This window comes from Electrophorus electricus, chromosome 6 (assembly GCF_041902795.1).
Source record: "Electrophorus electricus isolate QZ-2024a chromosome 6, ASM4190279v1, whole genome shotgun sequence".
Classification (NCBI taxonomy): domain Eukaryota; kingdom Metazoa; phylum Chordata; class Actinopteri; order Gymnotiformes; family Gymnotidae; genus Electrophorus; species Electrophorus electricus.
Genome location: NC_137502.1, coordinates 12,147,814 through 12,173,269, shown reverse-complemented (window position 1 = coordinate 12,173,269; position 25,456 = coordinate 12,147,814). Strand labels below are relative to the sequence as shown.

At 41.1% G+C, this 25,456-nt stretch overlaps 1 protein-coding gene across 4 annotated transcripts; it reads right to left on the bottom strand.

Annotated features, from left to right (window-relative positions):
- Window positions 1–163: 163 nt before the first annotated feature.
- On the bottom strand, window positions 164–24,960 carry cmip (c-Maf inducing protein). 4 transcript variants are annotated; one of them, XM_081715499.1, is made up of 22 exons: window positions 24,089–24,228; window positions 14,760–23,828; window positions 13,521–13,646; window positions 13,014–13,064; window positions 12,550–12,711; window positions 11,828–11,869; window positions 11,305–11,367; window positions 10,948–11,028; window positions 10,348–10,451; window positions 9,950–10,054; window positions 8,881–9,252; window positions 8,389–8,454; window positions 7,859–7,885; window positions 5,907–5,955; window positions 5,663–5,770; window positions 5,467–5,583; window positions 5,232–5,372; window positions 4,850–4,897; window positions 4,488–4,634; window positions 4,247–4,352; window positions 3,838–3,908; window positions 164–3,632 (listed from the first exon to the last, which is right to left on the bottom strand). In XM_081715499.1, the coding sequence occupies exons 3-22, from the start codon at window positions 13,632–13,634 to the stop codon at window positions 3,579–3,581; spliced, it is 2,028 nt and encodes a 675-aa protein (XP_081571625.1). In that variant the 5' UTR covers window positions 13,635–13,646; window positions 14,760–23,828; window positions 24,089–24,228; the 3' UTR covers window positions 164–3,578. The 4 variants fall into 4 exon arrangements, with proteins under 4 accessions (XP_081571625.1, XP_026865473.1, XP_081571624.1 ...); XM_027009672.3 differs by lacking the exon at window positions 14,760–23,828 and having other exon boundaries at window positions 24,089–24,959; XM_081715498.1 differs by lacking the exons at window positions 14,760–23,828; window positions 24,089–24,228 and adding an exon at window positions 13,835–14,750.
- Window positions 24,961–25,456: the final 496 nt, after the last annotated feature.

The window sequence follows — 25,456 nt, the reverse complement described above, 5'->3', positions numbered from 1 at the left end:
GGACCTTGATACAAGACTAACAAAAGCCATAATGACTCACTTTAAATATCAACACTTGCTTAAAAAGGTAAAAGATCTCTTTGGTCATTAAATTGCAGTTTAGTTTGAAACTACAGTTCTACACTCTGGAATTCAGTGAAATAACAAACTCTGCAGCTTTGCATTTGAAACATATTCACAGACAGTTTATTTTGATTGAAATTATTTCACATCGTAGTTGTCTTATTTTTCCTGTTGAAGGTCTTGTATTGTCATTACAACAGCCACAGAGCAGCAGCAGCGACCCAGCTGTAGAAGCAGATAAACACAGACAGGAGGAAGCAGAAGTTCAATATGCAAAAACTCCAGGAATTATGGGAAATGTAGTTCATTTATGTACATGACTGCACCCAGGAAGGGACTGCAGTGGTAGGCATCCCATTCTTCACCACATTAAGACTCAGTCACAATTCAAAATGATAGAAAGCTTGTTTTTATAAAATTGCAGAGAAAAGTTCTAGTATCTTGAGGAGGGCAAAAAGGTAGGAGGGTGTGAAGAGAAACAAATGCAAAAAGCAGTGAGTTACATAGGACAGAAGTATGACGAATGAGTAGCTGTGAAACTGGTTTCCCCAACTTGTTATAGAAAGTTATCATCATCAACTTATTCTAGCCATCCCTGCTTGTTTTTTTCCCCCCATCTCCCCAAAACTGCAGGATAATCTGAAACACTTTCAACAGAATATAGGTTGGGAAACCTTTCAAAATTCTGCAGATTCCACCAACCCTCAGCTCCCAACTCTAATGTGGTCCACTATGAACAGCAGAACCATAAATCCTTCCTAACATCACTGTAAGGACTTGAGTGGTGCATCCACTATTGAGCTCATTCAGTGTTTTGCCATTGAAGCATCCAGTTCATAGCACAAAGCATCATGCGTTCACTTAGGATGGTAAATACTGAGTGAGTGCATTACTGCTGGATATGCCACACCATGATTTTCTTGGTCTGTAATTTCACACTTACGCCAACCCCTGCCCTCCCAGCCGACCCTTTTCTTGCGTAAGCCTTCAAAGAGAGTTAAAAATTAAGCATCTGCTAATGCATGTACATGCAAAAAAACGTTAAAAAACACAGGCAACAACATATGAATTAAAGTGATTAGTCAAAAAAAAAAAAAAAAAAAAAAGATTTAAAAAAAAAGCCAAAAAACAAACAACAACAACAACAAAAAAACACTGAACACAATGACAATTAGAAGGTAATTACAGTGCACTTGGTCTGGGAAAAAGAGACAAAAAACAAAAAACCTGACCATACATGTCCATCCTGAAAATGACAGCAAAAACAGTCTCCCAAAAACATAATGAGTAAGTGACAGAGAAATACATGACAGAGTCGGGAGGGAAATTATATACACTTGTATATTATACAGGATGCAATCACACAGAGTCTTGATCCAGACCCCATGATGGTAGAACACAATGGAGCTTGGTGCCACTACCATCAATGGCACACACAATATTAAACTCTTAGTGGACAGTGTCCATTTCTGCGCTTGGTTTAAAGCTACCGCAGAGTTCCACCTCTGGGCAAAGCCACAAAAGCTGGACAAATCAAAAAACAACAAAACTAAACAGTCCAATCAGAGGCTGGTTGAGTAGACTGGGGTAGTGAATCAGAGCACAGTCTGGCTGTCTGTGGTTGGAAATGCAGGATGAAGACACAAGCAGTCCTTTACAGTTTCTGAGGGCTCTGTAATTAAAAACTGGTATAATTTCTAAATAAAGCATTTTATTTTGCCTTAATACCTCTGAGCAATTGGCCTACCACCTATGTTAACATTTGCATATTAATGAGAATGTTTACAGGACACAAATCAATAACATGCTCTGTGATTTCTTTTTTTTTAAACATTAACAAAGAACTCAGTCTGACTTATCAAATAGTAATGTCAAAACAGTTTGAAATGTTAAGCCCATTTTGATGAAAGGTGATAAAAACTGGAAAAACTAATATCTATCTGTACTCAACAATTATAGGATGATGACTGACTTCTTATAAACATGGAAAACATTTTGTTAACCATTATAGTAGGTCATGTATGGTAAAACATACCAGTCACTATAAGAAACCAAACATTTACCAATGGTGATGGATTTACAATCAGTAAGAAATCCTATTAGGTTTGTCAAAGTTAGGTTGACTATATTTACAGACTGCTAGCAAACACAATGCACTTTTTTCTGGTTCCTAAGTGATGCATTCTTTGCAGAAAATGTACTTTAGGCACCATCTTGGTTCATTTGATTGACAGGTGGCGAAAGGGTCTCACAATGAAATAAGTGGATAGGGTGGCATACATGAGGACAGATGGTGAGAGAAAGGGGGAGGGGCCCAGAAAAAGACAAAAAAGCGTCATAAATATTGAGTAGTCCCAGACTACCATCCAAATAGCTATTCACTTAAATATGGGTGCATGAGCAAACTTGTACACTGTACAATAAGACAAAAAAAGGCCCTGAAACCAAAAGATAAAAATCATCCATTTCTAGTAGGCTGTAGATCTGAGATCCTGTATATATCTGCTTTAAAATGTCAAAAGGGAAATTTATATAACACACATATGCGCGCGCGTGCAAACACACACACACACACACACACACACACACACACACACACACACACACACACACACACACACACACACACACACAGTATAAACACAACTTATGAAAGCAGTGATGTCTGGAAAAATATGCTCATTCAAGTTGATAAAAATATTTGATACAGACAGAGGGGGTCAGATGTGAAAATGAGTATACACTAGGGTATACTCATCCTGCCACTGTTCTACATCAGAGGCGACAGCAACTTTTGATGGAGGATAGAAATTGGCAGAATCTGAGCTTGGAGGATCAAGAACAAATGCAACAACAATGAAAATTTAAACTTTTGTGGAACGCTTGGCTTTCCACAGAGAGGCGCTATCAAAACTGTATTGGAATGTGGCTCTGGTTTGCTAACACCCTCACCAGTCCCAGTGGACCCCTGGGGAAATGTGCCCCCATGGCAATCAGGGGACAGAGGCAGGAGAGAGAGCTTCTGAACTCCAAGTCTCTTGGTAATAGGAACGGGAGTGAAATCCAAAGTTTTGTTGTTTTGGTCTGCATTTAATTGAGGACAAGGAGAACCAGTTGCAACTTACACAACTAATGTTGGGGTTCAACACACCTCAGAGAGGTGAGGAATATGGGGGGGAATGCAGACACTTGAAAAAGAGAGGGAGCGCTAAAGTCTCCTTCAATGTTATCAACAGAAAGAGGCTCCTCGTCATCTGATGATGTCATTATAAATATTCTCATGTTTTTATGCGACTACAAAGAAGGTCCTCGCACTTGGATGATGACACTACACAACTGCTATAGGCTGATTTCACCGGAAAGGTCCTTGGATTTGAACATGTTCCTATAAAGACAGGCCTCATCTGCAAATGTCTGTGATTGTGATTTCAAAGGCTCTGTGTTCTGATGTCAGTAAATCCTTATGTTTCTATGATGTCAGAAGGTCCTTGAGAATTGATGATGCCAAACACGTTTTACCAGGCTTCTGTGTAACGAACATCCACTTCCTTCAGGTTGGGGAGTTTGGCCTTTTGGGTGAAGGAAGGCAGGAAGAACGCATTCAGACAAGATGCACGGATCCCAATACTCTTTTCATTCTAAATTATGAAAATATTTATCATATAATATGAAATATTAAGCCAATTTGAAAAATACCTTACAACAATAGCCTAGTATTACAAGTATTTAGAGAATATTTAGAGCAGGTTTTCAGAAATTGGGAAAATATATTACCTTCAGGTCCTCGTACGTGTCTGCTGTGAGTTTAGTGCTGTTCATATTCAAACTGCACAGGCTCTTCATAGCTTCAAAACAGAACACAACAAGAAACTAAGTAAGCAAGTATATGCATAATTTGTTGGGGCTGGTAAAATGTGTATATAAAAACAACTTTACTTAAAAAAAAAGATGCCCTGGAGATTTGCAAGTCAAAATTCAGCAGCTATGGGTGACTGGTTCTGGATGTATAGTTATGCAACATTAGTCTTTTGAGAGCAAGCGTATATGAAAGATATGAGCTGTGTGTTTAGTAGAAAATCTTACTTCTAAAAAGGTCAAAGCTTGCATTTATTGGTGTGGATAACTGTGTGTGTGTGTGTGTGTGTGTGTGTGTGTGTGTGTGTGTGTGTACACATTGGCTTACAGCTGAGGGCAAGCAAGCCTGCATCAGTGACTGGAGTCTCGCATAGGTTTAGAACCTGCAGGCAAGCCAGGTGCTCCGAGAGCAGTCGCAGCCCAGAATCTCCAAACTTTGAAAGAGAAAGAGGCAAAACTAAATACTAGAGCACAACACAAAATGAAATCAATGTATGAAGAATCTTCAGATGAAATTCAGAATTTGGAAGGACCTTATACAGTGTAAGTAGCATGACAACAGGACCCACCTGGGTGGACCACAGGTTGAGCTGCTTTAGGGAGGGCAGCTTGATAAGCTGCTCAGCACAGGCACTCGTGACATTGGTAAAGGCCAGACTCAGGTTCTCCAGGTTCCCGAAGGAGCCTGAGCTCAGCAGGCGAGCCAGATCAGCATCCTGCGCACAAGAGCACAGTGTGGTCAGAGACATGGAAGGCACGGGGGCCGGCCTAATTACGATAATTACATAAAACCTATGAGTTGAAAGGAAAACCAAAAACACAAAAATAGGCTCATTACAAAAAGAGCAAAGAATGTCATGATTTAAAAATCCTCTGCATGGCTGTGTAAAAGGGAGAGATGTATATTAGTGAAATGATGGTAAACACGAACCGTAGACTTGGACGGCAGAGTGAGTCGGGTGGGGCCTCCTTTTCTTTGCTAAAAAGAGAGAGGAGATAAAAAGGTATATATATAAAAAGCCTGAGAGGCACCTCTAGACTAGCAGTTGTCCTGTTGTGTTCCACCAGGAGGTGGCGTGTGAGCTCTGAATGTGAGATATATTTAAATGGGTCATTTAAAAGGTCTGTCTTTGTGGAAATGGGAGCATTGCACTAATCCAGCAGTGTCGATATGACACACTGCTTACTGGTAGAAAAGGTCAATAAAAGCCAATAAAGGTCTGAGGTATGTGGTAATGTCATTAATGCCCGTTTTCATAACCAGCAAACCCTGAGTGTGTATACGTGCAAATGTGCCCTATAAATGTACTCACCAGCTCTTTAAGCTCCCGCTGCCTGTCGCACAGCTGCTCATACATGCGCAGGCCCACCTGAGTGCTCTCCAGAGTGGAGATGATCTGCAGCTGGGTGTCTTTATTCTCTATGATATTATACTCCAGCATCAGGCACAAGATCTAGTGTTCACACACAGACACACACGCGTTGACCTTCCCATATATTTCAACATTGCTTGGGACTTCTGCTGTATGGCCACACAGATGCACATACTTCCACCATGGTTTGGTTCCCTCGCAGAGCCAGTAACATGCAGGGCCCCAGTTTGTTTTCTGCCAGGGACAGGAGAAACTTCTTTGTCTTGTAGCAAGAACCCATCAGGATGTGAACCTGCAATGGCATTAAGGAATCCATCACAAACAGTGCTCTGACTCTCACTCTGTGTTCTACACACTGGGCACATACGCACCATGCTAGCAAACAGTTCCCCGTCATCATCACATGCTACACCTCCTGGACTGTAGAGCTGAAACCAGCCATCCTTTCCAGAACGCACACTGAGCAAGCACGAGTGTACCTGTAACACACAAACACATCCATGAACCATACCAGGTTCATTTAAAAATACTCAAAGAACACCACCAACCTGAATGAAATGGCAAAAGGAATAAATACTAAGCATGGTTAAATTTTGCAGTCCAGTATAAACTCACTTCCTGTCTGGGATCCTCTGCAAACCTTTGAATAACATACTTCAGCTCTCTGCAAAACACACAGTGCCATTAGTCTGGACCAAAGCCAGCTGAGACTGAGATTCATTTTAGTAAATATTTCAATTAGTAGAGACCACAGCTGCATTAGTAATGAGACCAGCTTTAAAACACTTAAAGTACTGTCATTGCTCATTTACGTTCCCTTAGACCACACCATTTCCTCTACATACAGTGCATCCGGAAAGTATTCCAAAATGGATTTAATTCATTTTTTCTCCTCACAATACCCCATAATAACAAAGTGAAAAAAGTGTTTGGAATTGTTACACATTTATTAAAAATAAAAAACCAAAAAAAATATTAAAAAAAAAAAAAAAAAATCACATGTACATAAGTATTCACAGCCTTTGCCATGACACTCAAAATTGAGCTCAGGTACATCTTGTTTCCACTGATCATCCTTCAGTTGTTTCAACAACTTGATTGGAATCCACCTGTGTTAAATCCAGCTGATTGGACATGATTTGGAAAGGCACACACCTGTCTAAGGTCCCATAGTTGACAGTACATGTCAGAGCACAAACTAAGCCAAAATAATTGTCTGTAGACCTTCAAGGCACACATTGGGGGCAGGGTACAGAAAAACTGCTGCAGCATTGAAGTCCCAATGAGCACAATGGCCTCCATCATCTGTAAATGCAAGAAGCTTGGAACCACCAGGACTCTTCCTAGAGCTGGGTGCCCGGCCAATCTGAGTGATAAGGGTAGAAGGGCCTTAGTCAGGAAGGTGACCAATAATCCAAGGGTCACTCTGACAGAGCTTCAGCATTGCTCTGTGGAGAGAGGAGAACCTTCCAGAAGGACAACCATTTCTGCAGCACTCCACCAATCAGGCCTGTATGGTAGAGTGGCCAGACGGAAGCCACTCCTCGGTAAAAGGCACAAGACAGCCTGCACTTGTCCCCAAGACAGCCCGGAGTTTGCCAAAAGACACCTGAAAAACTCTCAGAGAAACAAAATTCCCTGGTCTGATGAAACAAAGATTCAACTCTATGGCCTGAATGCCAAGCGTCATGTCTGGAGGAAAATGGGCACCGCTAATAACCTGGCCAACACCATCCCTACAGTGAAGCATGGTGGTGGCAGCATCATGCTGTGGGGTTGTTTTTCAGCAGCAGGAACTGGGAGACTAGTCAGGGTCGAGGGAAAGATGACTGCAGCAATGTACAGAGACATCCTTTAAGAGAACCTACTCCAGAGCGCTCTGGACCTCAGAGTGGGCCGAAGGTTCATCTTCCAACAGGACAACGTCCCTAAGCACACAGCTAAGATAATAAAGGAGTGACTTCAGGACAACTCTGTGAATGTTCTTGAGTGGCCCAGCCAGAGCCCAGACTTGAACCCGACTGAACATCTCTGGAGAGATCTGAAAATGGCTGTGCCCTGATGCTCTTCATCCAACCAAATGCAGCTTGAGAGGTTCTGCAAAGAAGAATGGGAGAAACTGCCCAAAAATAGGTGTGCCAAGCTTGTAGCTTCATACAGCCTCAAGTCTTTTTGAGTAATTGCTGCCAAAGGTACTTCAACAAAGTATTAAGCAAAGGCTGTGAATGCTTATGTACGTGATTTTATTTTATTTTTTTGTTTTTTATTTTTAATACATTTGCAACAATACCAAACAAACATTTTTCCACTTTGTCATTATGGGGTACTGTGTGTAGAATTTTGATGAAAAAAAAAAAGAAGAATTTAATCCATTTTGGAAGAAGGCTGTAATAAAAAAGAAAATGTGGAAAAAGCGAAGCGCTGTGAATTCTTTCTGGATGCACTGTATATATGGGGGGCTTGTTGCTTGATTTCAGATAGAGAATTACAGAGATGCATTTCTACTCTGTGGACAAGCTGGAATGGTGCTCTGTACAGTGCATGGAGATGGACTTAGTGCCACTTACTTTGTGAATTTGGCATGTGCAAGGGCCCTGAAAGGGAGAAAGACAAACACCAGATAGCAACAGTTAGTGCATGAACACACAGGCGTGTGCTGTGGGTGTGAGCTTGTGGTTTGCGTTGTTGTGATGTGCTCTGGGATGTATCTGACTGTTGTTGCCTTTTCTTAATGATGGCTCAGAGCTCAGTTTTGCATTTGAGAGCAGGTGAGCTCCCTGCGCAGCCTGCCAAGAAATGCTTAATGAGCCCCTAGCCAGACGTGCCAATTACGGTGGGCTCCAAGGGCCCGCAGATGCTGAGGGCCCATCCCCCAGCAGGGCCTAACTTCCACTCACCCACGTCAGCAGTCTCCCCAACCCCACTAAGCCCTGGAGAGCATTACACATAAGTGTCTCCGCTACCCCAGAGACCCGGCACGTGAAGTGCGGAGAGGGGCGGGAGGACCGAGGAAAACAAGGGGGGAAAATCAGAGCTGAAAAGGGGAGAGCAGATGAAAGTGGAGGGGTGTGGGGACCGAGGAGAGAGCAGCACTCACTCTTTGGGGAAGGGGATGGGCTGCAGCAGGCTTGCCAGTGCTGGTCTCCAGTCGTCGTAGTCTGAGCTGCAGAGAGAAGGCCAGAGAGAGGAGGTCAGAGCACCCCATGCAGGAGGAAGAGCAGCAGGACAGGCAAGCAGCTCACTTGACCCAGGAGAGCAAGGGCTGAAACCTGAGCGAACCTGCCATGCTGCAGGACCAGGAGCTAAACATGGCCGCAGTTTAAGGCACAACAACAACCTGCCGTCTCATTGTTAGCAGTTGGCGAGCAGGGTTCATGTGAGTCGCCTGCACTCATATGGAATAGCAAGATACAACAAGCTGAGCGCATGTTAACACACTTGCCATTATGAGACTGCGCTACCTAATGCCAAGCCCGTGGTAATGGTACAGGCTTTGCGTCGTTTATTCCTTTTAATGTTTATTTTGTTCATTACTTATTCATTCTTTGGGCTAGATGAAGCTGAGCAGGGGGACAAACTCCAGACTCACAGCATCTTGAGGATGAGGGCGAAACAGGCCAGCACACGATCAGCGTGGGCGGGGAGCTGGATGGAGAGGGCGTTGAGCGCCGGGCTCACCAGCAGGCAGTCAATCAGGTTGGGCTCGCTGTCACTGCCGGCCGGCGCCTTGCGCAGTGTGTTGGTCGCATTGTTGTTGCGCTCCAGCTCCACCATGATCTCATTGGAGTTGATGATGGAGGGTGGTGGCGAGAGAGGCAGGGGTGGTGGCGAGAGGGGCAGGGGCTGCGGAGGCGGGGTGGGTGGCTCGGGCCGCAGCAGCCTCAGGGGCATGGGGGGCTTCCGATCGCTCTGCTGCTGACAGCCGTTCCTGATCTCCTTCAGACTGGGAGAGTTGTCCCGACTTAGAGAGACACAGACAGAAGGAGAAACAGGTAGAAAGAGAGGGGAAAGAGGGAGACAGAAATGAGGCTGCCACAATTACACAAATCACAACTGGGAACTTACTTAAAATGTACTTATTTGCATAATACAAATTCCCCTTGGTTTGAAGAAGCCCCACTAAATCACATTATTTAAAAGCTTGTGTTTGGACACAACTACGCATCATACCCATTTAGTAGGAGACAAATGCAACTTTTATGCAAACTAAGAGTTTAGGCCCCATGAAGGCATGCAAATGTGTAATTCTAATGAAAGACATAGAACACGTAATGGACAGTGGCTATGGAAACTATTCAAATGGGCAAATGACAATATGAAGAGATGGTGATCAGGGACCAAACAGGTGGACTCTGAGACATATCTCTCTCTAGGGTTGTAGAGGTGATGAAGAGATCACGGAAAATGTGAGCATAAGAATTCCTCCCAGGTATGCCTACAGGGCCCTGTGACTCAGAGAGATGATGTAAATGTTACAGGCAGGACTGAAAATAACCATTGGGATCGCGGAGAGAATTCCCTAAACTACAAAATTGCTAAGCAGGTGAAATGCAGCTCAAGATGCTGGCTGTGTGATCCAAGCACTCCTGCTGGTCTGTAAAGAGTGAGTGGGGGCATCTACGAGTGGCGAGCACTCTGCCCGTGTGCTAGGGACTTGCCTGTTAATGAACTCCTCATAACAGGAGTAGATGGCAGCCAGGCATACCGCCACCAGATTAGGGAGGACCCGTGGATGAGGGCACTGTCCAGTGGGGCCGTGCATACTGAAAAAACACACACACTTTAAAACTCAATGAAACATTATAGCAGTACAACACAGACATCGCCCCCACTCCATATACACTACAAAAGAATAACAGTGGGTACTGGAGGTGAACCATCCTCCCCTAATACTAAACAGGCCATTAGTATGACAGCCTTAGTATGCTAGAGTGCAAAAGACTGCGCACATGAATAAATGTAGTAGCGGCTGTGACCTTGTTTGCTTTGAGCAAGTGTGGGAGTGATTTCACTGCTCTTGGGGTGTGTGTGTTCACTGACATAAGATAACGCTCACCTGTGAATGAACTTTTTGACCACCTCCATGCCAGCATTCAGTTCATTCAGAGCCAAAATGTACTCCTGAGTAAAGAGGCGCAGTCTGGGGCACTTTCCAAAGTCCTGGAGAGAGCGAAAGAGAGTGAGAAAACCCACAGAGCACAGGAAATTACCAATGAGCCACAGCCTGTGAGTACAGGAGGGTGCAGAGTACACCACACACGTAAGCACACAGGTACGCATGCACACACAGGGAAAGCACCAGACTCCACATGCGCGCACACACACACGGCAAGCACAGGACACCACTACACAGGCATATGCGTGCACACACACAGAACTCCTCCACACACATGCGCAACACCACCACACACACAAAGCAAGCACACACCACTACCCCCCCCACCCCCACCACCACACACAGACCACCACACACATGCGACACCAAACATACCCATGGCAAGCACACACCACCACCACACACACGCAGGCCAAGCACAGAACACCACACACAAACACCCACCCACACCCACCACAACCATGCAGGGCAAGCACAGGACACCACAACACATGTGCACGCACACTTACTCACACACTGGACACATGGGCAAGCACTCACCATGTTGTGCTTGAGAATTCTCTGGACCACTGGAGTAAACACTTCAATGACCACCATGGACCGGGGGCGTTCCCGGCAATGCTGTGGAAACAAAGAGATGTTTCTGCATGCTGTACACCACCTAAACACCATCCCACCACAGAAGCAGTACCACCCCCTTGGAGAGACCTCTTCCACTTTTACCATTCTCTCCCTCACATCTGCTGGAGCCATCAGTCTGTGCCTTCAGAATGTTGACCATCAGCAAAAAGGCTTAACCCTGAACTCATCCTAACAACACTGTGTGTGTGTAGTCACACAGCTGTACAACCATTTGCCTGCCTGGGTGCTTGGGGACTGTGCTGGTGGCCAGGTTACCTTGCAGAAGAATTCACACAGGTCAGGGGGAGGGTGGTTGTTCTCCAGCAGAGGAGCGATGGCCTGCAGGCAGATTATAGTATCATTAATCATCTCCTACCCACATGTACATGCACACACGCATGTACATACTTGCACATACATACACACGAACAAATACGTACATACTTGCACACGCATGGACACACCTACACACGTACTTTCTTGCACACACACACACACACACACACACACTAAACTAGTTATTTGTATTTTCTCAAATGTGCCTATCCTGAATACTATGCAACAGTATGGCAAAGTAAAGGATTCACTGGCTTAGAGAACCTACATATTAGAAAATACTATTTGTGCTATCTTCACATTTTAAATAATTTTCAAGCTCCAATTTTCATAGATTTAAAATGTAATAAGTACTCTGCTTACAACAGCAGCATTACCACATGCCTTTTTTTTAACCAATCAAAACTTGCAAGTTCATCTCTCTTAAAGCTGACAACAAATTTAACAAAGCAAAACCACTCACCACGATAATGCTCTCATGATCCTGGGTGCTGAGGTTAGTGTTCTGAGAAGGAAGTGACACAAAGACATTACTATGAATCCACAGGCTTCAAACACCAGGGACTAGACAGCTGAGGTACCCTGTTTCCAGTCAGCCTAGACATCCTGCTAAGCTGTGATGCATAACCATCAGTTAAGGGTAATGCTGTTTTTGGAGCCAGTCACCAAGGGATAACAGTCTGTTGCAATACAACCTTTCTTATGGATCTTGGCTTGGGTTTAGTGGTTCACCCAAAGGTCAGCTTTGCATATAAAACCTTGAAAATGCCCAATTTGTTAAAAAAAGATGAGGAAAGAAGCTCTGAAGACAGCATTAAAAATGAAGTTCCAAGTGAAGTAGAGGAAGCACAAATTTTGTGAGAGCCATATAAAGTGAGGGGAGTGTCACTGTGGTCTGTGCTTTGCAAGATTCTGTGTGTGTTACAAAATGAACAGCCCTTCAAAAGCATTGAGTCACAGAGAGGTCATAGCAGGACCACTGCCCTGCCTTGTCTCAAGTGAACTCTGCAGTTAAACTATCCATCCAGCAAAACCTGGTCTTCTAATAGTATTGGAGTTCAGTTGGTTTTAGTGATGTGATGCAGTGAGCAGCTATTTTGACTTTTTCCATCATATAATAAAGGGCAAAACACAGCCCTTTCTCATACCAGCTCAAATGAGGGAGTGCATGTGTGTATGCACTACCTCAGCCAATAGGGTGGATATGATGTGCAGTGGGGCCTGGTGGATGGACTCGTCCTGCAGTGGGGAGGTGAGGGCCATATCCACCAGAGCTCGCACTTCCTTCAGCACCACCTCCCAGCGGCTCGGATTGTTCAGCACCTTACGGTACTTGTAGATCTTTTTCTGTTGATGGGAAAAACCTAATGAGACAATCCATGTGATGCACCAAGGGGAATAAACTGCCACAGTCAACACTGTAGTGGTAGCAAACAATGTTAATGCCACAGAGTGAAAACTTTATGTCTATCGCTCATGTTATGCCTGCATCAATAGTGGGATTGAGAAAAAACCTTCACTGAAATGAATTTATGTATTTGAAAAATAACACCGCTCTCTGTGATTTAAAGGATCTTACACAAAGTGCAAGTACATGATGACACAAATAGAGCTCAAGGCCAAATAAATACTTAAAACAGTAACCCTACCTTCCACTGGAGAGAGTGAAACCACTGGTCCCGCAAATAGCTGTTGGCAGCCTGCGAACATGGATACACACAAAATTATCAGAGAGATAATAAAGAATGGTGTATACATTGTGTGACTTTGTATATATAGACAGGAGCAAGCTCATGAAAATTAACAGGTTTCATTTACAGGTACAGAGAATGTCGAAGAAATGTGAGGACCAGTGAACTGACCAATAGCATACCCACAACAGGTTAATAGCTTGTTTTCGCTCTGGTTAAGGTGCACTATTACAGCATTCCACAGATACCATTAACAATACTGATTATTGCTCACAGTGCTAGATACTGGGAAGAACACTCGCACAATGCACTGCAGACTACTGTGTATGATGCTCAAAGTTCTTTCATTTTAGAGCTATCTGCTGTGTACTTTTGAGTGACTGAGGTGTGCAATAAGGAGTGTTCACTTGAAATGTCACTAAAACTTGGCTTTAAGACTTGTTTCCTTGCTGGTTTGTGTACTACCTGCAGAAGCACGGTGCCTCCAGGGACGCTGAGCTGGACACAGTATTTGGGGGCATTATCCCAAGATAGCAGCTGCAGGTCCTCTACAGAGCTGTAGGACAGAGTGGTCTCCATGTAGCCTGTCGGCTACAGAGACAAAGGAAGAGCAAGGTTTTCATATAGCGTAGGCTTCGCTCGACATGTGTGTACTAGACATTCAATTCATCACATTCACACAAAGCATGCACTATGCAAACCAAAAATGTGTACAAAATATACACTCCATAATATAGAAGTATTTAAAGTAGATTAAAAATATTAAGAAACCAATTGACCTTTGTATGCAGTCAAGTTCTTGTAATGGGGCCAATTAGTCATTCTGGTTTTCTTTGCTGGTTTTGTGGTTCACTTCATCTACTCACTGGTTTTTAATTGAGTAAAACATACATTCTCGTTTTGCATCATACAGGTTGCTGCAGCTCATTTCAGCTTGACTAAGTCCTGACTGTAGTGCTTGTGGTCACATGGCTTCAAATGTCAACAGGCTGTTCCCCGTCTTCATCGCTCTACAATGGAACACTGGAGCTGTTCCTTTATTAGCCTCCCTCCCACCTCTGTAGTTCAGCTACAAGCTCTTCCATTATTAGAACTATCCTCCCTCTGATGTTGAACAAACAAGGCTATTACTTGATTTGCACTGCCCTCCCACTAAACTCAAACCAAACCACAGTTCCTGTATTTGTGTCAGCCACCCAGCTCAGCAGAGCAAACAAGCTGTGCCTTCTTTGACTCACTCGGTCTCTCTGTCTGTCTCTTTCTCTTTCTCTCAAACTTGCAAACAAAGGTACTCCCACCCTCCATATTTCTCCCTCTGAAACAGAATAAAACGTGCTATTCTTTTATTTACAACTCCGCTCCTGGATGACAAGAGCGACAAGAGCTGCAGGCCATTCTTGTGGCCTTCTCTCCCTCCCTCTGCTGTTAGGCCCAAGTGTGTGTCTGCACATGTGAGATGGGAACGATGCTCGTGTTAGGAAAACAGCCCTGCGGCAGAAGCCTGCGCATCCTTATGGGAGGGAGTACAGAAAGTCAATACGCAGCCACGGGAGCCAGCACTGAGACGGGCGCAAGCCTCTCACGTTGGTTGTCATAGTGATAATATCCTGAGCAGTGGCTCAGTGTGGTTAAGTGTGGTTGAGCTTGCTGCCGTGTCATTCTGGGGCTATATCCTTGTCTCCATGTATTTGCTTGTGCACGCACATGTACACGCCTCCTCCCTGGGCTTGCTCTTCCTCCCTGCTTTGGCCGTTTTACCCATGCTGCGATTCTTCCTTAAAGAGTAGCTGAACGGCTCTCATCACCACATTGCCATGTTACCATGGAAACAAAGAGATGAAAAAGAGACACAAGCTTTTGTATATTACCAGGGAGATCCAGATGGGGAAAAAGATGGTGGGGGGGAAACACATTAGTGCATTTGGGTGCTGTCTCTGGAAATGATGAACTCCAAAGATTTAATCATTGGATATTTTTATAATTAAATCAGGAAATATGTACGAACCAAAATCGATGTGACTGGGAGAGAGGTGTTGCCATGCCATTTAAAGTCATTTTACAGTAAACTTCACACCCAGAATACTATGAAAATCATTAGAGGCTTGATAAAAAGACATCATAGCTCTCCAAAATGGCAATCAGTATTGCCATTACTTGACAAACTCATGTGTTAATGCATATACAAAATAAATGCAAATCCAGTCATGTAGCTTGGACTGTCATGTTGAGATGCCTTTATAATGAATGTTCCCTTTTAATATAAACAAATACATATACATACATACATACATACATACATACATAAAAGAAATACAGAAAGAAAATGTGAGCTCCTTCCTCGAGTCTTATTTATTTCCACCTTATTTATTAAACTGCAGAGTGCAGCAGAGACAAAGTACAAAGCACATTGAGGAGGAATCCAAGATAACAGGGCCACAATGAGAGCCAACAGGTTCAACAAAACCTGATGCTTTCTGGCACACCTCAGACAGCAGTAAACTCCTTTGTGCAGGTATGTGCAGGAGAAAGCCGTTCTGGGCCAATACCGGTTTCAGTTCTGGACAATGAGTGCAGCTGTGCGTGTAGCCCGCACGTCACACGCTGTTTAACATATTCCTGTTCCTCTAAAGAGAACAGCCATGAGTGCTCACTGCTACCATGTCATGTGCTATAACTGCTAAAACACTGCCACTGGAGTTCACAACACTTTCAGACATCTTCACACATAGATGTGTACATATGTATCTCACAAGACTGTCAAAATGTAGGGAGGAATGATTTCATAAATCACTTTTAGACCTACAGCAATCAAATAAATCAAATATTTAAATTTACTTTTAAAATAGTTAAACTCTAAAGTATATACCTTTTGAATGCATTTAACTAAAAATAGATAAAAGCACTTAGGGATTATACATTGTAGATCACTTAAGTTGAAGGGTTTTAAGAAGAATAAAAGACGTAATTATTAATTAATCCTGACTTGGCCTCTTTCACTTCAGGCTACCTTTTTTTCCCCTTTTCTTTTTTGTAATGTGATAGTTACTTTGTGTCTTAGGAAGCAGTAGGAATAACTAGTCTTTCAATATGCTATTCCATCAATGTTATTGTTGAGATTAACTAGCATTAACTTTATGTTCAAATGTTTACTTCCTTGTCTCTAGCTCAGGACATTGCTTGTGGCGTTAAAGCCAATTGCCATCGATGCTGTGTTGGACACAAATCTGCTTAAAGGATGGGCTTGACTCTAAGCCAACTGAGAGTGATTAACATATTTAAGATGACAGCTAATTTATTGGGATCATGCAATACCATTTAAGCACAAAATACTAAACCATATCTGACTTACTAAGTGAACATATTTAGATAAATATAAATAACACTGATTCAAATGTGTTTACACTTGTACTCAACATCTTAATGCCTCCACAATGGAAAAACATTTTAGATGTGCACATATGTGACAAATATTACAATTGTTCTGACTGATACTGTCGCTGCAAAATGAATCTTACGTACATACGGTAACTGATTTGAGAGCAGATGAACAAGTTCATTTCTTCAAACTGTTCACAGAACATTTGAGGTCAGTACTGTTTGTTATTAGAAACACTTCAGTTCAGAAGTTACACTACTACTGAACAGTAGTAAATTGGCCGATTTGAAGATATTGAACAGCAGTTTGACACTGCAATATTAAATAACGTCCCAGGTCAAGAAAACACAAATCCTAGCAAGCCAAGATGTCTTAATTTATGAGCATGAGGAAATACCTTGGTTTCACGTTATTAAAAATGTGTCTTATGAGTAAGACAACAAAACAGCATAGTGTATACAATGTGGTCTAACCCTGCTGCTGAGCGCAGGGTTGAAATCTACATTGTAGAAGATACATTCCATTCATAGCTAGTATGTATTTACAGGTAATAAATGAAAAGCATAGCAGACGCTTAGAAAAGCATAGAAAAGGTCATGTTAAAAACTGTTACTTTTCCAGCTTTGATCTCCAACATACAGGCCCATAACTGGCATTTCCCCTCCTCTGCTGCACTGCACATTACACACCCCAATCAGCTCAAGACAGACATGGACCTTAGCTGATGACATAAGCATTCAAGAGTAAACACAGAAATTAAGCACAAGAGAAAAAAAAACAAAACAAAAAAAAACAGTGCAGAGAGGCTCCACAACTGAACATAGTCAGTATGGCTACACAAGAACTTTCATTATCATTTGTGAAATCCAAGTTGCAGCACAAGCTTACTTTTGGTTTTGCAACGATTTTGCCAGGATGTGATTGCCACTTTTGGCAAATTGCCTAAGTGCTCTTTTTTGTTTTTCCTTGGATGTTTATAGAAAAAGAAAAGAAAAAAAAAGAAAAGAAAAAGAAAAAGGTTTCCTGACTTTGTTCTTTTAATTCAGTACTCTTCACTGCATCAAGTCAAAATATTCCCTGAGGTCATTTGTGAGGTTTTATGTGCACAGCTCCACTACCACTCACACTGTAAATTCTGTGCAGCGTGCTAATCTCCCAAATAAAATCTGTGTGATGACAAGCCGTGATTGTTAAATGGTGGGGATGCTGACAAGAGGTCAGTTGTTTAGTTTTGAAATTCAGTGCTTTTTAAAGGAAACTGGATCATGGTTTTTTTTCAATAGCAACTTGCCTCTGGAAAAAGTGAATTAAAAAAAATAAAAATAAAATAATACTACTCTTACTTCCTTATCCCATAACACTACATAAGAACTTTAGACTTGAGTTCCTTTCTTTAGCTCTTCATTTTTTTTGCCTGCCTGCCCAAACACCTGACATTCACTGCAGAATCTAGAAACTCCAATCATAGCTTTTTGTTCTGTACAGCTGACATTTAAGACAAAATTGAGATTTACATAAGGACAGGTTTAGTTAAAAATGTGTGTAGTGTTCTGAGAGGAAGAAACCCTGGCAAGTTTCTTTTTTAGTCACACACTGTATACCAAATATTAAATTATCTGTATATTGGATAAACACAAAGCATTTTTTCTGTAGAAGAGACAAATCAAGCATTATATAGCCTATCTATATCCTATTATATTGTTTATTAATGTATTAGATAAATGTTTGTTAGTTATGTTTCACTTTTATCTCCTCTAACCTCTTCTAGTCTTAGATTTAACTTGGACTCTAGCCTCTGTTCTTCACTCCACATGACAAGACCACCAGCTGTGAAGGGCAGAAATTAAATGAAAACAATGGGCTTTGCAAGACAGTATTTAGGGCAAAAAAGAACTGTATTATTAGGCAAATCTGTCTTTTTATACAACTGTTGAGATTCTGTTCATTTTGAAACTTAATGTTGTGCCTAAATGACTTTTGTGTGATGACATGCATCAATGTGTCATGATTCCACTCTTAGAGTTCACCTTTTCTAGCTACAAATTGGTCATCAATTGATAATGAAAACTAATCCGATGCTTTGCTAATGCATCATTATTGTTTTTCCCCTGATAGAAATGGCTAGGCATAATGACTTAATTGCAACTTAGAGACAGTTATCAGATCATGTCAGATCATTGAAGCCTGTATTGACAATGTATTTTGTTTACTCCAACAACCAAGGCGGCCAATAAAAAGCTCACCTTGGTAACACAATGGGAATCGATCCGGTAAAGCCTAAAAAGCCAGTAGACATGACCACATAATAGTCCTGTAACAAAACTGAGCTGTAAAGAATTTGACAAAATAATGGTGATACAGAATTCAATACCCTATAGTGGATCACAGCATAAAATTCACATGACTGGAAGTGAAACAACAACCAAAAAAACAACAAAACAAATCACCCAGAAATGTCACCAAGCTTGGCACTTAAAGGTGAACTGTCTCGACTTGAAGCCTACGCTATGGTACAGATTTGACTACACTGTTCAATATGCATAAAAGAAACAAAAGGCATAAACCTCCTGTTGCGATCATGTGGTACTTAAGACTACTCGTGTAAAGATTACTAGGATTGCTGGAAGTGAACTCTTGCTTGACTCACAGAGTGTACAATGAGACAAAGACTGTATTCTCACCATCTATTTTCAATGTATTTGTCTTTGCACAAATGTTGAGTTCTTACTGACGATAATACCTAATCCACAGATAATGATCATTCCATTTTAAGAAATAAATAGCATTTAAGGAAACATTGTCTACCAGATTAATTTTGCGTTAAGAATATACAAATGGGATTTTTAAAAAAAAGAATTCATATATAAAAATAGTGAAATAGGGATTTCAGCTAATATTCAGAGCTTTTCCTGCATATAGAATAGTAATCTGATGGGTGCACAAGATACATGCATTCTTGTAAGCTGTATTGTTTAGTAGTTTCAGACCATGAGGCTTCCTCCTCCAATCTTAACTGACGACTTCACACACTTTGCATTCTTTCTACATTTTGACATCTGACCAAAACTAAGTTAACTAAATTAAACCTACTCTCTTTGCTAAAGTGCTCTTTAGAGCAGTTCTCCTCCATCCACAAATTATCCTTCTCTGCAAAGGTTAGTCTAGCTATTTGATTTTTTCTGGCTACTGTTGAGTCTGAATTCTCTCAAATGGTGAGCACTATATGCTGAGAGAGAAATTTTCCCTGTTCAGCACTGAAATGGTGAGCAATTCTAACAGCACTGTTGAACCTTCGTGTCATCTTGTTCTGTCATGCATTTGTCTTCCATGGACAACCAGTATTTTTGTGGGACTTGAAAGAATTAGTGTCATTGTAAAGCTTCAATATTCTATAAATCGTGTTCTTGAATGACCAACTTCTCTTACAGTAGCTGAAAGGGTCCTCCCTTCAGCCTTCACCTGAACAGCCCGTTGTCGCAGGGTTTCAGTCACCCTGGAGTGGCTCACCATTTTGCAAAATGATTATGAGTGTGGCCAAATAAACAGAGTTTGTCAGACAATTAAGGAATTGATCACCAGTTGCCAGATTAGTATCCCAATGTGTTTTCTAATTTTGATCACAGTTCTCATTCAAATTTCACATTTATATATGATATGATGTATAAAATGTATAAATTCTGAAACTTGCATCCCTTCTATACAAGTTAGGATATGTTGAATGTTGTGATATACGATGACTGTAAAAATAAAAATATTAGGGCTGAAACTATTCCTTGAAAAACTCGAATAACTCCATTACTAACTCCATTACTCAATTATGCAAATTATTTGCATCAAAACTTCTTTTAACCCATGAAATAACTATATGCACGGTATTCCTATTCCCCAATGTACCTTGCGTGAAATATGTGCAAAACATCCATCAAGCCGAAAACACATTCAGCAGCCAAATACTAAGTTTGCTAACAAAAAAACAAACAAGCAAAAAAATACCAACACAACGTTAAATGAGATGATATTGTATTACTTTTAACATAGAAGGGTGGAAGGATAATATGAAGAAGCCAAAAGTGACATTGTGAAGTATTTTAGCATATTTTCTCAAATCAATAAGAAGCAACAGAGAGGCTATGAATAAGCTTCCAGAATCCAGTATCTTCTTAGCAGTAAGGTCGAGCGAGTTCTAGTGAAGACAATAGACGAATATGTTTACTTAAAAGCAGACAGGCATCGAGCCTATCCAGAGTCCGAACAGTCCGTACCATCATGCTTGGGTTGTCACTGCAGAGACAGGAGAGGTTCACACAACAGGGTGCTCATGCATGACTCAGGAGGTCATGCAGTGATACTGCTGCTATTTTACGGAAGGTTAGTTAGTGAACTAGCTACTCTTCAAGCTATGTGAGATTGTTGAATTGTATAGGAGCAATTCCTCCTCATGTTTATTGGCAGAGACTTTTAATTGTAATGTTTTTGGGTCTATGCAACAATTATTAAAATAAATGGACAGGACTAAGTTACATTACATACAATTGTATTTTGAACAAATGAATGAATTGAACGAATGAAAAAATATGCTGTGAGGGAATCACCTTTTCTATACTGGGGAAGTAATAAACTGCTCTGTGTACTGAGAAATCTACCGACTGTTTTCACAATGTTGAGGCCCACTGGGTTCGTGCAGGCACAACACAAATGTTGAGGCCCACTGAGTCTACTGTAAAGGTCAGGGAAAGTAGCAAATGGCAAATTATAGTTTTACCTGTTTTGTATTTTTCATGTGTGTGAGCCAAACTTTCCCATTCATATCAACGATAAGTCAGCATTGCTACACCAGCTTCATCAGAATAATGTTAAAAATTACAGTTCAAAATGGATGTTCCACACATCTTGAAAAACACGTGAAAAAAAATAAGGTCATGTAAAAATGTCAATACCTTTTTTAGAAATTATAAGAATTGTTTTTTTAAATTACTGATATATTTTTGCATTTCAGAAAATTAACAAATATTTCAGAAAATCCAGATTGTAATATGCCACTTAAATATATTAAGTTTAGTTTTGATACAGTTCAGTTACGGTTTGCATTTTAAGCAATAAAAATAGATTTTTCTGAAACAGAAATCAAGGAGTTGTTCATTTTAAGAGCCCTGTGTTATACTGGCTTTACTATTTACTTTGTTCTTTAATTAAGCAAAAGTTTATATTTACCATTGCTCTGTACTAAAGCGGAAGTATTTCTTATCCAATTAGACAATTAATACATGGGAATAATCGACTGAATACTTGATTACTAAAATAATCTATTGCTGCAGCACAAACAAACAAACAAATAAATAAATAAGGCACTGATCATACTTATGGCAAAATAGACTACTATATAATTCTACAGTATACCAGTATAACAAAGGCATCAGTAGTTAACATGTCTAGAGCTGTGGCTCTGTGACTAGTATACAGCAAAGAACATGACAAGACCGAGAAACGTGCTTTTGTCATCTAGCAGACCAATCCTTAGAGCGGGCATTGTTTGTACAGTTCCTGCCTGTGGTGTTGTATTTGCTAAAGAGGATGTCATAATCTGAACTCATTTATAATTCAGCATGCTTCCCTTCAGAATGGTTAAAGCAAACTGCTAGTAGGCCTGCTCCCACCATCAATATGAGAATGAATGTGGTTTAAGGCAAACACTTTCACAGGAAAGGCATTGATTTATTTATTTATTTATTTTATTTTTTTTTAATTAAAGACAGGAAGCATTTATAATGGGTTGACATTACGCAAATATGATGTAGGTTCTCAGTACTTAAGAAAAAGGGTGAGTCACATCTTTCAGTGAGATCACTTTTCAAAAATGACAGGCAGTCTGCTGAGAAAGAGCCATCACAATGGCAAATGCTTTGCAATCAATTGTAGGTTCAGAATTTTTTTTTTAGTACTTAAAAATACTGCATTTTTAAAATTTAGATTACATCAGGATAATTATGATAAAACCATAAGAAATGGTAAGCATGTTTAACCTAAAGAAATTATCACTCTGATAAGTGTTTGAAAGGAGTTTTATAATCAAAACACTATCAAATAATAATAATTATAAAACAACAACCACCTTTATATAATTTTCCTTACGATGAAGCTTTTAAATACACAAGATTCTCTCTCAAAGCACAAGGGTAAAATCACAAACATTACAGACAAGTAAAAACATCCTAACCTTTGCCAAAAGAGAACATTAGCCACAGTCAACTACCCTCCTATTAGGTATGGTCAACTGAACACAGGTCAGCTGCTAAGCATCAGTCTGGAGACTTTACAAACAATAGAAAAACTTGATGTGTAGGGAAAACTGGGCAACTAACTTCCAAAGTCAAAGCAGCTGCCCAGCCTACTTCATTAATGCTCGTCAAGCTTTTTTTCCCTTATTTTCAAATCCTAAATTAGGCTGTTACAAATGCAACATACATAGAGGTCCACAACAGTCATTCGAGGCTCATTAGTAAGAAAACCTGGAACTAAATATAGTCCAATAAAAACTTAAGAAAATTAATCTCTGGGTAAAGCACTGATAAGGCTACATGGAACGCTACAAAAGAAAACTCCTTAAACTCACTTCCTGTCTGCAGAATACCCTTCATACACTTCTTGTACTGGGTCTTCCTGGCATGTTTAAACAAAACAGTATCTCGGGTGGATTTACCATGAAATGTGGCAGATTGGACACTGACACTGAGATAAAATACAAAACAAACAAACAACCCAAAACAAAAAAGGTATGTGATATGAGAAAGAGACCAGGATCAGATACTGATCATGGTTGACAACTTGGGGAGACATTAATACCCTGAAAACAACAAATTCAAGTGGGTGAATCCACTATGTCACTGGGATATTTGCATGGCCTCTATAATGGTTCACAAGATCCCCTATGAGTCACACAAAATAACTATTCTGCACAAGAGTAGTGCTGATAATCTAAAAGCAGCTACGTATGTTTAGACAGTTATAACGGTTCTAAAAATCAGGCTTAAGTTTTTTTCTTTTAATCTAAATACCTGTTACATTCAGGTAACCTTCTGAACAGCATCATATTTGTAACATAGTAGGTCCCATTCAGCTTCACATGTGAAATATGTGCCAACAGCATTATGCCTGGACATCTCACCGTACGGTCCAATTTCTTCCTCTGCAAGCATTTTTTTTATTACTATACTGCTGATTGCCTCTATAATGACAAGCGTTCAGATCCAACTTATTGTTTCCTTTCCACTCGGAGTTCTTGTGAAATGGCCCTTCTGACAAAATGCTCAAGATCGTAAACTGGATAAATTATAGAGTGCTGTAAGCTAAATGGATGTCTACCAAGTCGTTGGAGGATGTGTAGGCGTAGCAGCAGATCTCTTACAAAATACAACGAAAAGAACGAAAGAAAGAAAAGGAAAAAATGACAGCGACAAAACAATGAAAAAACCATGTTAAATTACGGGATGTTTTGTAAACCTAATTTAAACCTATTGAGACGTGTTCTACCAAAACATCTGCTTTTCGACATCTTGTTTCTGAAATAAGCCGTTTTGTTATGGTTTAACATGGCTATCACTGTTGATTATCCTGCAAGCCCTGCTTAAGTGAACACTCGCCGTTAGTGAGTAGCTCTTACCGTTGCAGAGGCGAGACTGCTGTCCGTCAAGGTGAGGTGGTGAGGTTCCCATCTCCGTAAAAATTTGGAGGTGAGAATTTTACTGAGGAAGGTTCGTGGGTGTTTTATCACACACACCTGGATATCTCCCTCCTGAAGCAGCTTATATCGCATCCCGCTGCTGCAGTGGAGAAGGGTCCTCCGACACGGCCCTGCGCCCAGCTTATTATTATTATTCCCCTCTAGCGGCGCAGACATCTCTCCCAGTAAAGGTTTGCTTTCTTCAGATTGATAGAACTGATTATTGTGCAGCTCATTACCCCCACCACTACCGGTAAAATCCATGTTTAACCTTTAATGTGGCAACGGACCGAATGCGGTCGATAGTTCGGGTGGAATATTTTAAATTTCAGGCCAAATGGTCGCCTCAGTACTGAGCTAGCATAAGCTTCAGAGCTACCGCGACTCGACCCCAATTGTTTTAAAGGTGGCAAGGGCGTAAAATAGACTTAGGTAAGCGACAGCAAGAAAAGCCATTAAAGAATCACCCGTGAAACTATAGCAGGAAAAAAATGGATTGTGAATAATAGTCCCAATGTTCTTCCTATTCCCTGTGAAATGTCTTTCCTCTCGTTATGCTCCCTCCCTCCAACGAGCTATTCAATATGTTCGGGCCATTGCCATATCCACTCTGTCACTCTCCACGACAACATATTCCACTCAGCTACTCCAGCATACACACAGGTACGGTAATGCAGAAAGATATAATCCAAAAGCGACGGCTTTCTCCGTGTTTTTTGTCCTTTAAACGCTCATAGACATGGTTCCCTTTTCTAGTTTTTTTTTCTCTCCTCTGTATCTTCGTGAAGGAACCGAGCACTTGGACAGGGCTGTTTGGATTGGTCCTGACTCGTTCATGTGATACCAACGTGACGTCAATGGGGAGGCGAACGGATGCGCTGTGCGTCTCTACACGACTGTCTGCCTGATAGGGAGAGCAGCCATGCATTTCTCTTCACACAAAATGGAGAAAGAGGGCGCTCGATTTGCGATATACTGTACTTTTCTTTCCAGGCTAGGTCGTCATATGTTTTAATGCGTTAAATCAGAGAAACCTGTACTATTCTACTACTTATTTTAAGTTGCATTATGAGCACCACCAAAAAGTGTTGAAGTAAGTGGTGGCTACAGCAGGTTTTAATCTATGCCAGAGACAGTTTTGTCTAGATCAACAGGCCTTTCGACATGTCCGTAAACTACACTGCTGCTGTGTTTAGGCTAATCAAAGCCAATTAGTCTACCAGCAGACCCATGACCAGTATGAGGAGCTTGCCCACAAGTCCAAAATTAAAGAGCCCGCTTTTCCAGTGAAATCCTGACAGGCTCTAA

What these genes read in the sequence shown, in the direction of transcription:
- cmip (XM_027009672.3), bottom strand. Translation starts at nt 24,412, where the DNA reads ATGGATTTTACCGGTAGTGGTGGGGGTAATGAGCTGCACAATAATCAG. An exon ending in TATGAGGAGTTCATTAACAG is followed by an intron (nt 9,253 to 9,949) that starts GCAAGTCCCTAG and finishes TGTCTCTCTAAG; the next exon opens with TCGGGACAACTCTCCCAGTC. An exon ending in GGGAACTGTTTGCTAGCATG is followed by an intron (nt 5,584 to 5,662) that starts GTGCGTATGTGC and finishes ATGCCATTGCAG; the next exon opens with GTTCACATCCTGATGGGTTC.